Source organism: Eumetopias jubatus, unplaced genomic scaffold, assembly GCF_037043125.1.
Source record: "Eumetopias jubatus isolate StellerSeaLion01/CBP00866 unplaced genomic scaffold, mEumJub1_p1.0 scaffold_16, whole genome shotgun sequence".
Taxonomy (NCBI): Eukaryota; Metazoa; Chordata; class Mammalia; order Carnivora; family Otariidae; genus Eumetopias; species Eumetopias jubatus.
In genome coordinates, this window is record NW_028274822.1 from 50,302,274 (window position 1) to 50,315,613 (window position 13,340).

The 13,340-nt window shown below is 38.0% G+C and overlaps 1 protein-coding gene across 2 annotated transcripts in view; it reads left to right on the forward strand.

Moving 5' to 3' along the window:
- The first annotated feature begins 1,273 nt into the window (after window positions 1–1,273).
- USP14 (ubiquitin specific peptidase 14) overlaps window positions 1,274–13,340 on the forward strand; it is a 46,033-nt gene continuing 33,966 nt past the window's right edge. The window contains exons 1-3 of one of the 2 annotated variants that reach the window (XM_028095960.2): window positions 1,274–1,466; window positions 5,640–5,785; window positions 8,313–8,345. In XM_028095960.2, coding sequence (XP_027951761.1) covers window positions 1,451–1,466; window positions 5,640–5,785; window positions 8,313–8,345 — 195 coding nt within the window. In that variant the 5' untranslated portion in view covers window positions 1,274–1,450. The remainder of the gene's footprint in view (window positions 1,467–5,639; window positions 5,786–8,312; window positions 8,346–13,340) is intronic. The other variant, XM_028095962.2, reaches the window with a different exon arrangement.

The following is a 13,340-nucleotide window of genomic DNA, read 5'->3' on the forward strand; positions in this document are numbered from 1 at the left end:
TTTATTGTGTAATCTGTAATAGCTATTTGTGGCATACTAGGTGCAATGCTCTGTGCTAAGCATCTTCTATATGTAATCCTATTTAATCTTCATAGGAATCCTATAGATATTCTTGATTTCATAGAGAAGGAAACTGAAGTTGAGAGGTCACACAGCTAGTAATAACTGGATTCAGACAAATCTTTATGACCATTAATTTTAATTTTACGTACTTGCAATCATAATGCTCAGTAAGTTTGATACACCCTTTCCACTTAATATTACATACATCACTTTGAAAAATATTCTACAGCATCGTTGTGCTGTTTCCGTCACATTTTGGATCCTATTCTCATAGGTCTTGACGTAGTGAAGGGTGAAAACGACTCCTGATGTATATTCATGAAATCGGTCTGAATGGGTTGTAGCGTTTTGAAATGCGGAAAATTTTTGTCTTGAAATATGGACAGTTTCAACACTTTTGCAGCATTTGGAATCAAAATAAAGCCTCTATAAAGCAAGAAAGTACCTCAAATTTGACTTGAATTTCTTTGAAATTTCTCCTTTCACTTATAGGTTCTACTTCTCACCTAGAATGCTTGACTTTACCTCTCCCATGACAACTTAGAGTTAGAAGAGGCCTCAGAAACCATCCAGTTGAAATCTCTCTTTTTCCAGATTGGGGAAACAGGTCCAGGACAAGTAAGTGGAGGGCTACGGGCAACACCCACCAACGCAGGGCATTTTTTTCTGCTATCTTACTAGCTCCAACCTAGAGTCTGACTGGTTGTTAGAAACGACAGTAATACATTACAATCAAGGCAGGCCTATCTCTGCAGTATTCAAAGCCTTTTGATACGCATTTTGTCACAAAAAAGAGCTGGGTATCTTTTGGTCAGTAGACAGACCCAGTGAGGGGTGGAGCAGGGCCTCTCTGAGCTCTTCTACTGGCTATATTAACAAGAAAAAAAAAGCCCAGCTCGAACTGAACCACTCTTTGTAAAGAAAGACTTTTTTAAAAAGACATCTGCGGGGTACCAGGTTCGCATCCAGCGGGGCCGAGGCGGAGCAGGGCCAGGCCCACCCGGCGGAGGGAGCGGTCCAGCGCAGGGCATTGCGCAGGCGCAGGCGTGCACCTGTACTGGTGCAGGGGCCGCGCGCCCGCGCCTGCCGGCGGCCTCGCGCGGCTTCCCCTCCCACCTCCCTCAGCTCTCCACCCTCCAGGCCCCGCCTCGCCCGCTCGGCGCGCCGGGTTTTCTCCTGCAGTCGCCCTGTGGCTCCGCGGGCGGGCAAACTGCGTGTTGCTGCGTCATCGCCAGTGGCCGGTTTGAATGAGACTCTCGTCGCACCCGTGCTGCCGCCACTACCGCGCCTCTGCCTTGGCTGCCGGCGCTGCTTCATCGCGTCCCTTTCCCTTCGACGCCCTTGCCAGGCCCAGCCTTCCTGCATCGCCGCCGTCTCTTGTGCCGCCATGCCGCTTTATTCCGGTGAGCTCCTTCCTCGCCCTGCAGTTCCGTCCTGCGCTAGGCCTCTGAGGAGGCCGGGCCTGCAGGGCAGGCACCCGGCTGAGCACGGGGCGGGGGAGGGGACCGGTCAGGCATGGGTGGGGGGCACTGCGGCGTGGCGACGACTTGGCCCCTTTCTCTCTGCCCGCTATTTCCGAGCTCTACAACCTGAGGGATCGCTGTCCCTTCTGGCCCGGGTGGGTGGCGAGTGGAGATGGGGAGCACGAGTCAGCTCCTCGGAGTGGTGACTCTGCAGAATAGTTTTTGTCGCTGTCCTAGTGAGCCACGAGAGGTGAGGGTGTGTCCTCCTCAGGTACCCGGGACCAGGCTAGAGGTGTAGTGGGATTTTCTTGGACTCCTTAGTGGTAGCTGTGGAAGGGGAGGGTCAAGGAGGGGGAAGCCTGAGGTAAGGGAGGGATGGAAGGTTAGCTTTCATGGTGCTTGGGGTTTCTCTTAACAGCTCCCCATAGCTTACGCCTTGCTGCCTTTGGCTCAGACACCCATTTTGTACGAATTTCAGTTTTATCCCGAGGTAGACTGTGAACTTTATGCTTTGTTTTCATTTCATCAAACGTTATATTGGGTTTCTACGTCTGAATCAATAGTGTTAGCTTCGAGACTTAGGTGAATGCAAATACCCGCAGGCGTCATTTCCTTTTAAAAGGCGTTTGACAGTTTTTATTTTATTTTGCTTGAGGCAGTCCAAGGTATTAGCCGGGGATCACATTTGCATTTAGTTAATGGACCTTGCTGTTCTTAGTCTTATTCAAAATGGCACCTAAAACGTATGTGTTGACTTCGGTTCACTATGGATGTATGATTCATTGGCCATTCCTAACTCTATCATAATTCCTTTATTGAAGATTCAGCATTTTCAAAGAATGATACGAAACAAAGGAGTAATGTTTAATTTCGAGGTGGATTCTTGGTGTTCTAGAATCTTGAATGGAATGCCTTAATGATTGCTCAACCTCTTTATAAAGCCAAGATTAAGAGTAGAATGGTACTTGAAATTTTCTATTTATGCACTGTAGAATTGAGGGGTTATTAATGAGTGATGGCGATAAATACCAGTGTATGCTAATACTTAAACACACTGGTAGACTCACATACAACACCACTAACCCCCCTCTTTGTTCCCCTCAAAAAATACTTATATTCACCAAACTATCTATCTTAACATTAAGTTTTTTCTTAAATATTTAACCGTATCTTTTCCTTATTTCCAAAATGAGAGAATTGGAGTAGATGTCTCAGGTTTCTTCTTTGACCTCTCCATATTCAGAATTTATATTTTCAGGATCTGCAAAAATCCCTATATTAAAATGAGAATATTTTAAGTACCATTTCATAAGTTTTAGTAGAAAATTAAATAGTCCGATTTGTATATGGTTAAGGATAAGTGCTGTAAAAATTAATGAACACCTGTATATCTGGCACAAAGCTAGTGTTTTTATACATGTTGCTTTGTGTTAATCTTCAACATAATCCTGTGATACTGGTATAATTCTCTTTGATGGGTATGCAGAAAGTTTAAGTAACTTGTTCATGGTGACGCAGCTAAATCAATTTCAGATAGGTTCCTCTTCATTCCTTTTTTTTTTTTAAAGATTTTATTTATTTATTTGACAGAGAGAGAGATAGCGAGAGCAGGAACACAAGCAGGGAAGTGGGAGAGGGAGAGCAGGCTTCCTGCCGAGGAGGAAGCCCGATGTGGGACTCGATCCCAGGACCCTGGGATCATGACCTGAGCCGAAGGCAGACGCTTAACGACTGAGCCACCCAGGCGCTCCCCTCTTCATTATTTCTGATACTGTTTTGGTTTAGTCTTATCTTTTACTTGTACATTGTTCTCTGTTCCTAGTTTATTTAAAGATTACAGTTGTGCCCTCTTCAAACCCATTTTTCCCAGCTGCTGCTAGAGTGATCTGATGTTCAAACCAGACTAAAGTGGCCTTTATGGAAACTTTTCACAGATACTGCACTTCTATAACATTAAAGCCCAAAGCCTGTATGTTTTACCATGACTTACGTTATCTTTTGTGACTTGATCATTCACCAGCTTCTAGTTTCAGCTTCCTTCCCTTTTCTCAAGGAATTACTTAAATCTCAGAACACGTAATGTTTTATGCTTTTGATGTTTTTCTTATCTTTTCCAGGAATGCTTATATTTTAAGTGTCTAACACCTAATATTTTTCTTTGAGACTCAGAGTTGATAGTTAGAACCCAAAGTTACCACTTCCTCCAGGGAATCCTTCACTCATGAAGCATTCCTTTGTGATCCTGTAGCATTTATAATATTTATATTGTTAATTATTTCAATCCTTTCTCCCCCTTTTCTCTCTCTTATTAGATTCTAAGGTCATAGCATCTTCCCAGTGCTTGTCCTGGGGCTTATTGAATGAATGCTAAACACATTAATTGAACTAGTGAAGGAGTTGGGATTTGGAGTAAGGATTAGTTTTTATATTTTGGTTTTATTAGGAAAACAGGGGCACGTGGGTGGCTCAGTCTTTGAGCATCTGCCTTCAGCTTAGGTCATGATCCCAGCATCCTGGGATCGAGCCACACACTGGGCTCTCTCCTCAGCGGGAAGCCTGCTTCTCCCTCTCCCACTTCCCCAGCTTGTGTTCCCTCTCTGGCTATATCTCTCTCTGTCAAATAAATAAATAAAATCTTAAAAAAACCAAACCAGACAACTGTTAGTTGTGGGATTCTCATTTGAGTAGGTATGAAGTTTTCAGTGGAAATAAGCTATGTATATCCTTAGGTTATTTTTATGTATTTCAAAAGTTAGCTATTTCATGAGGCCAATTGAAATTTTTTTATTATATGGTAAAATATATGTAACAAAAAAGTACTATTTTAACCATTTTTAAGTGTACATTTTTGGTGATAAGTACATTCATACTTTTGTGCGACCATCATCACCATCCACCTTCAGAACTTTTTCATGTTCCTACACTGAAATTCTGTACCCATTGAACAGTAACTCTCCATTTCCTCTTCCTCCCAGCCTCCTGGCGACCGCCATTCTACTTTATGTCTCTCTGAATTTGACTACTGTAGATACCTCGCATAAGGGAAATCATAATGTTTGACTTTTTGCATCTGGCTTATTTTGTTTAGCATAATGTCTCCAAGGTTCATCCATGTTGTATAGCATGTATAAGCATTTCATTATTTTTTAAGGCTGAATAATGTCCATTTTATGTCTGTACCACATTTTGTTTATCCGTTTATCTGTTGATGGACACTGGATCACTCACATCTTTGAGACTTTTGTGAATAATGCACTATGAACAGGGGTATACAAATAGCAGTTTGAGTCCCCGCTTCACACTTTTGAGTATATACTTAGAAAGGAATTGCTGGATCATATGATAAGTTTAATTTTTTGAGGAACCACCATACTTTTTTCTGCAGTGGCTGTACTGTTTTATATTCCCATCAGGAATGCTTGAGGGTACTAGGTTTTCTACATCCTCACCAGCACTTGGTATTTTCTTCTTCGTCTTCTTTTTTTAATAGCCATCCAAATGACTGAAGTAGGATTTCTGTATTTTTTAATGATTTAGTTATATCTTTGGATTCTTAATATTTAACCACCTCTTGCTTAGGAACCACACCTTTCAATTCTCCCATGGAACGTTTCTTATAATTCAGTATAATTCAGTATTCCTTAACCTGTTTTAAATATGCTTTATTTTTCCAAAAAATTTTTTTTATCTTTCTAATTTTTCTTTACTCTTTCTATTCCAGCAGTATGTACTGATTTTAATAATTGTTAAACACATTTTGAAGTCTGAACCTTATTCTGGGAAATATTCCAGAGTGATCATATTTTTCTGAGAGTATTAGAGTAGGATTCAGAAGGCTTGAATATTTGCCAACTAGTTTTGTGACTAGTAAATCAATCATCTTCTCTTAAGTCTCCGTTTATGAAATGAGAAGTTGGATTGGGTTCAGTTAAGTTTTATTCACGACCTACTACATTCAAGTCACTCCTGATGAGGTAGACAGTATGAGCATATAAAGAGGAATGACATAGGCTAGTTCTTGAAAGCCAAACTAATGGGTCCTCTAGGGATCTTCTAAATCTGAAGTCCTTTTATTTTATAAATGAAAAAAATAAATTATGGTTTTGCTTGCAGTTACCGTGAAATGGGGAAAGGAGAAATTTGAAGGTGTAGAGTTGAACACTGATGAACCTCCAATGGTATTCAAGGCTCAGCTTTTTGCACTGACTGGAGTCCAGCCGGCCAGACAGAAAGTTATGGTGAAAGGAGGAACATTGAAGGTAAAATTTAGTCCAGATTTTCATTCTATACTATTATATAATTAGTGGAAACAAACACCAGAAAATGTAGCACTTGAGGTTTTTTTTTTTTTTTTTTTTTTTGGTGAGAGTACTAGTCTATATGAATTTAAAACTGTCTTACTCATGTTAGGGTAGGAAAAAACATTGTAGCCATTTCAAAACACTGTGTTATAAAAGCATCATTAAAATTTTCATTTTAAAATGCTTTGTATCAGTGACTACTCCTAGGAGTCAGGGGAGTGAGGAACTTTCCATTATCTCTGTTGTTTGGATTTTTTTTCTCTGAGGGTGTGTTAAAAGTATTTTATTTTGTTTAGATTAATACAAAAATCTATATATCCTTAGTAGTTTTCTGTTATGGGGCGGAGAAAATTTTATCTCTGTTAAAAATACGGAACAGTATGGTAGATTAAAAAAAAATACAGAAGGTATTTTTTTACATGTATTCAAATGTTGAAATTCAGAATAGTTCAACATCTTTATCAAAGCCCCACTTCTGGAATACTGGAAAATTGTTAATTTTTTCTTTTGGCCTGTTTCATATTCTACCCATTAAAAAAAGGGCTCCTATCATTTAGGGTGTATCACTGTGTAAAAACTGTTTGGAGGTGGGAGAAAAAAAATTTTTGTTTAAAAGGAGAACATAATTTTTCCTTTAGTTTCCTTGGAATGGTCATATTGACTACAGTTAGGAGTCTGTAAACTTACTGGCATCATTGGTGACGGGCCACAACAAGGTGCAAGTATTATTGTTTGTAAAACTATGGAAGTAGAGTTTTAAAAAAATATTATCCTCAAGAGTTTGGTGTGAAATGCCAAAGAGCTGTAGTTAACTTTAGAGATATGGCTTGGTTGCCCCTGTCAGCTGGGCAGTAAAATTGATGTTGGTGAAGAAAACATTGTTTCTCCTCCAAGTTGCAGTATGAGCTTTTTAGTCATTAGTGAACTTGATAATTGAATTTGTGATGAGCTGTGTACTGGTGATGTACTGTGGAGAATTAAAGAGAAATGGTATGTAAATGAAACTGACTATTAATAGCTATCACTTACTGAATAATTTTCTGTGCCAGGCTTTTATTTTCTTCAATTCTCAACTCTTTGTTTTCTAAAAATGAACGTAAATATATTTTAAAATTTTCATAAATGAGAAAACTTAGCATCAGAGAGATTTAAGTAACCTATAGCAAGGTACTGGAAGAGCCTGTGATTTATAAGTCAAGCCGATCTCGGTTCATTTTTCAGCTTGGTGTGACCTTAGATAAGTGATCTGAGGGAGCATATATAGTTATCATTCCTTATGATTAATAGAAATGGCCCTTAGACTGAGAAGGACATTTAGGAAGTTACTGTTGCACTTTGAAGCAGGATGTCCAAAGAGATAATTAATGGCACCACCAAATGGAAAAGCATATTGCATGCCTGGCATCTTGTCTAAGAAAGAAGTAATGTGGAAATGACTTTATCCTGTGAAGGGAAAGGGCTTAGCTGCAGTAGGCCAAGATATCTGGGGGCCAGTCATGGCATTAAAAAAAATTGTTTTAACTGAATATATTGAAGTGAAAGTAATTACTTCATAGATATGAAATTTAGGACTTTAAAAACATTTGTGGACACAGCAAATGTTATTAAGGGTTAGTTTGCCTCTGGTAGTGCTGGTATAACTAAAAAAAATTTTTTTTTAAAGATTTTATTTATTTGACAGAGAGACAGCAAGAGAGGGAACACAAGCACGGGGAGTGGGAGAGGGAGAAGCAGACTTCCCACTGAGCAGGGATCCTGCTGTGGGACTCGATCCCAGGACCCTGGGACCATGACCTGAGTCAAAGGCAGATGCTTAACAACTGAGCCACCCAGGCATCCCGTCCTGGTATAATTTTTAATAGCACTTTCATTCTCAAGAATCTTCTGCTTTGGAGGCACCTGTGTGGCTCAGTTGTTAAGTGTCTGCCTTCGGCTCAGGTCATGATCCCAGAGTCCTGGGATCGAGCCCTGCATTGGGCTCCCTGCTCCGTGGGAAGCCTGCTTCTCCCTCTCCCACTCCCCTGCTTGTGTTCCCTCTCTTGCTGTGTCTCTCTCTGTCAAATTTAAAAAAACAAAACAAAACAAAACTCCTGCTTTGGATAGTAAATTATATAATCATTCTAATTATGTAGACCTTATTTCATAAGTTACTCTTTATTCCTGTCACATAAGCTAATTATTAGTTTTGCTGGTTCCATACATGTAACAAACATGCAAAAAAATTAGTATCTGTCATTGTTTTTTAGTCCTTTTGGTACAGTTAGGTTTATTGTCTTTTAGATTGTGTCTTTTGTAGTTTAAGCAACTGTAAGACTTACTGACTTTAAGACTGCATTTTTAAAGTACTTTTGATTATAGCAATTTTAAGTAAAATCTGCAAACAAAAAATTTATTCTATTTTGGAGTAGCTTAAATTCATTGATTACTAGAATATGTTCAGATTATACAGGAGTGGTTAAATGTTTTTCATTTGTTTTTAAAACAGGATGATGATTGGGGAAACATCAAAATAAAAAATGTAAGTATTATCATAAGAGCACTTACTATATTTCAGTTTCTTAATTATTACAAATGCAGTCCAAATGCCTTTTTTCCGTATATATATCCAGTTGTTCCAGCACTATCCTTTGAAAATACTCTCCTTTTCCCATTGACTTGTCTTGGAATCTTTTTTGAAAATCTGTTATAGGTTTACTTTTGGACTCCTGTTTCATACAGGATACATTTCATTATAACTTATGCTGGTACACATGGTCTTAGTGATTAAAGCTTTATAATAAGTCTTGAAATGAGATAATGTAAGTTCTCCAACTTCTGCAAGAATAGTTTAGCCGTTTTAGCTTCTTTGCATTTCCTTATAATTTTAGAATAAGTGTCAATTTTTACAAATGGACTCTTGGAATTTTGAGATTGTATTGGTTCATTGTTCAGTTTGGGGAAAATGGGCATTTTAACAGTACTGAGTATTAAAATCCTTAAAATGTACTCTATTTAGGTCTTTATATTCTCTTAAACTGAGTTTTGTAGCTTCTTAGTGTAGGATCTTCATGGTTTTTGTTAGAGTCTCTGAACTTAAGGTTTCGTGGCTGTTAAACGATATTTTAAAAAATTTGTGTTTTCTGGTGTTCATGGGTAGATTATAAAAATACAGATCCTTTTCATCCTGTAACCTTGCTAAATTCACTTAATAGTTTCATTAGTTATTTTCTAGATTCCACTGGAGTTTTCTTTTTATGTACATGAGCATGTTATCTGCAAATAGAGGTATTTTTACTTCCTTTCCAGTCTTTATGACTTTTATTTCTTTTTATTGCCTTGTTTCTCTGGGCTATATTATTTTTAATAATACAGTGTTGAATAGAAAGTGGTGAGAATGGGCATCTTTGTCTTATCCTAGCTCATTCACTAAGACCTTTTAAATTATGAATGGCTGTTGAATTTTGTTAGGTTATTAAAAAGATCATATGATTTTCCTACTTTCTGATAATCTGGTTAATTTCATTGATTTTTATTTTTATTTTTTTAAAGATTATTTGAGAGACAGAGCACGGGTGCATGAGCAAGGGGGGGGGGAGGAGCAGAGGGAGAGGGAGAAGCAGACTCCCCACTAAGCAGGGAGCCCGATGGGCTCGATCCTAGGACCCTGAGATCATGACCTGAGCCAAAGGCAGACGCTTAACCGACTGAGCCACCCAGGTGCCCCTCATTGATTTTTTAATTGTTAAATGGTACATTCCTGGGATGTGCAACTCTCAGTTTTTTTGGTTTTTGCAGCCCCATTTATACTCTTAAAAATTATTATTTTTAAACCCCAGAGTTTCATATATATTAGTTATATCTATTGACGTTTACCATATTAGAAATTAAAACTGAAATTAAAAAACCTATTTATTTAGAAATAACAATGACAAACCCATTACATGTTAATTTTATATTTTGAAATGTTTTCCCAAAAATATCGTGAAAGGACTGGCAGTGTTCTGTATTTCTGCAAATCTCTTGAAAATCTAGCTTAATAGATATAATTGAATTCTCATATTTGCTTTTGTATTCAGTCTGTTGTGATATGTTGTTTTAGTTGAGGTGTATATAAGAAACCTGGCCTCACATAAACAGTTGGAAAAGGGGAGGTATCCTTTCGGATAAAATTGTGAACATTTTTCTTTCATAGTACATCCAAACTCAACATATAATAGCTTATCATTGGTTAGTTTGTGGTAGAAACCACATCAGTGACCTTTCGTGCATAAAAATCTATTTGTAACAGGGAAGGTGCCAAGTACATAGTGACAGATATAAAATTCTAATTTTCTCTCAAAAGCTCTAATTTTGTCATTGGCAACTATATGTAGTCAGTTTTTCCTAAGGCAGCAAGCTCACTTCATTTATTTTTGAGAAAATGTTGGCTAAATACTTGAGTATAAAAACCCATAATTTGTAGTTTTAAGTAAAAATGATATTCCATTGAAAAAGCAACTAGTCCAGTTTGCAACTCAGACATTTACACAAGCTTATCCTGAAGAAAATGATCATATTTTGGTATGCAGATGTGTTATTTCTTGATTATTTTCATATATATTTTATTGATTGGTTGATTTTTTTTTTAGAGAGAGGGAAGGGGTAGGGGCAGAGCGAGTGAGAGAGAGAATCTTAAGCAGGCTCTGTGCCCAGCAGGAGCCTGACACAGGTCTCCATCTCACAATCCTGAGATCATGACCTGAGCCAAAATTGAGTCGGACATCAAGAGTTGGATGCTTAACCAACAGCTATCCCGGCGCCCCACTGATAGATTTTTAATAGACTTTATTTTTTAGAACAGTTTTAGGTTCACAGCAAAAACTGAGTGGAAGAAACAGAGCTTTCATAATATATCCTTTTCCCCACACATGCAGAGCCTCCTCCATTACCAACATCCCCTACCAGGATGGCACATTTGTTATAATTTTTCTTTTAAAGAGTTTGTCAGAGAGAGCATGTGTGCTTGCGAGTTCACAAGCAGGGGGAGCGGCAGGCAGAGGGTGAAGCAGGCTCCCTGCTGAGCAAGGACCCCCCCGATGTGGGACTTAATCCCAGGATCCTGGGATCATGACCCGAACCGAAGGCGGAAGCTTAACCGACTGAGCCACCCAGGTGTACCACATTTGTTATAATTGGTGAACTTATATTGACACATCATTGTTGCCCAAAGTCCGTGGTTTACATTAGGATTCAAATCTTGGTGTTGTACATTCTGTGGGTTTGGACAAATGTATGATTACATGTATTTACCATTATAGTGTCATACAGAGTAGTTTTATTACCCCCCCAAATTCTGTGTGCTCTGCCTATTCATCCCTTCAGCCCCCTGACAACCATTGATATTTTTACTGTCTCCATTGTTTTGCCTTTTTCCAGAATGTCATGTAGTTGGAATCCTACAGTATGTGTCCTTTTCAGATTGACTTCTTTCACTTAGTAATATGCATTTAAATTTCCTTCATGTCTCTTCATGGCTTTGATAGTTCAGTTCTTTTTAGTGATGAATATAGTCCATTTTCTGAATGTACCACAGTTTTATTCACCTACTGAAGGAGATCTTGGTTGCCAGGACAAGTAAGTCTTTTTTGAATGGGTATTTCCCATTTCATAACACAGAATATCACAAAGAAATGTATTCAGAGGTTGAGATTTAATAAAATTAATCATTTTAACCAATTTATTTGATATCATTACTTCGATGTGTGCTAAACTATTAAAATTTTTAGCCTCAAGTGATTTTCCACCATTAATGCAGATGTCAGCACAGTGAAAAAGGGACAATAACATCTTAGCCTTATGAAAATAGTTTTGATCTTGCCCTGTGAAAGAATTTCAGAGACCAACAGGGGTTCACAAACACTTTGAGAAGTGGGACAAACCCATTGAGTCATGATGTATTTATCTCATTTATGCATTGCTGGATTTAATTTTCTCATTTTTTATTTTTTTATTTTTTTAAAGATTTTATTTTATTTGAGAGAGAGAATGAGAGAGAGAGAGCACACGAGAGGGGGGAGGGTCAGAGGTAGAAGCAGACTCCCTGCTGAGCAGGGAGCCTGATGCGGGACTTGATCCTGGAACTCCAGGATCATGACCTGAGCCAAAGGCAGTCGCTTAACCAACTGAGCCACCCAGTCGCCCTAATTTTCTCATTTTTTAAAAAAGATATTTGTATATATGTTCATGAGGGGTATTGATATTTTTATTTGGGGACATATTGCCCTCTCTTTTTTTTTTTATTTATTTATTAGAGAGCACAAGCAGGGGGAGCGGCAGGCAGTGGGAGAGGGAGAAGCAGACTCCCCACTGAGCAGGGAGCCCAATGCGGGACTCGATCCCAGGACCCTGGGATCATGACCTGAGCCGAAGGCAGTCCCTTAACCAACTGAGCCACCCAGGTGTCCCTGCCCTCTCTTTTCTAAATGAGTTTGTGTAAGACTGGTATTATTTCTGTAAATACTTGAAATAATTTACCAGTGAATTTTTTCTGGACCTGGATTTTCTTTGTGGGAATTTGATTGATATTTAATTCCTTTACTAGATACAGGGTATTTAGATTTTCTGTTTTTTATGTCACTTTTGATTAATTTTCTCTTTTGAGAAAATTTGCTTAAATATATTGAATTTATTGGCATAAAGTTGTTCATAATATCCAGACTTCATTAATTATTCTTTTATATCTGTTATCTTTATTTGTTGAAGTCCCGCCTCTCCCCCCCCCCCCCTTCCTGATATGCTTTTGGTGTTTTGTTTTTGGTCAGTGTTGCTAAGGATCTATCAATTAATCTTTTCTATTTTTTATTTTATGTATTATCCGTTTTCTACTTTACTGATAACTACTCTAAGTTATTTCCTTTTTTTCTACCTTGGGTTTAAATTGACTTCATTTTCTTTTTAAGGTGTGTGCTTAAATCATTGATTTTTTTTTTTTTTTTAATAACTTCTTTCCTTATGTAGGTGCTTAAAATTATTACTTCTCTTTAATCACTTGTAGATACAACTTTAGATGTGCTATGTTTTTATTCAGTTAAATATTTTCTTATTTATGTTGTGGGTGTTTTGTTTTGACCCATGGATTGTTTAGAACTGTGTTGTTTAATCTCCAGTTATTTTGGTCTTTTTCTAATATATTTGTGTTACATAGTTCTAATTTGATTCTGTTGTAGTCCCATAACATATCGATATTATTTTGGTCGTCTGAGATTTATTGACCCTTTTTTATGGCCCAGAAAGCCTATGTTTATTATATGGTCCTTAATAGGAAAGGTTTGCCGACTCTTGGTATAAAGGGTGCTAAGACGATGTCTTTGAACTGCTGCTCTAGGATTTATATTCTATATCTTTAACTTATCATCCTCTGCCTTAAATGACAAATGACTTCAGGTATAGTGTAAGATTCTTAAAAGAGTATACTTCCATTTCCCTGGTCCTTGGTGCTATTGTTACACAGTTTACTTCCACATGTTAGAAATCTTATACTTCATTCGTATTTTTG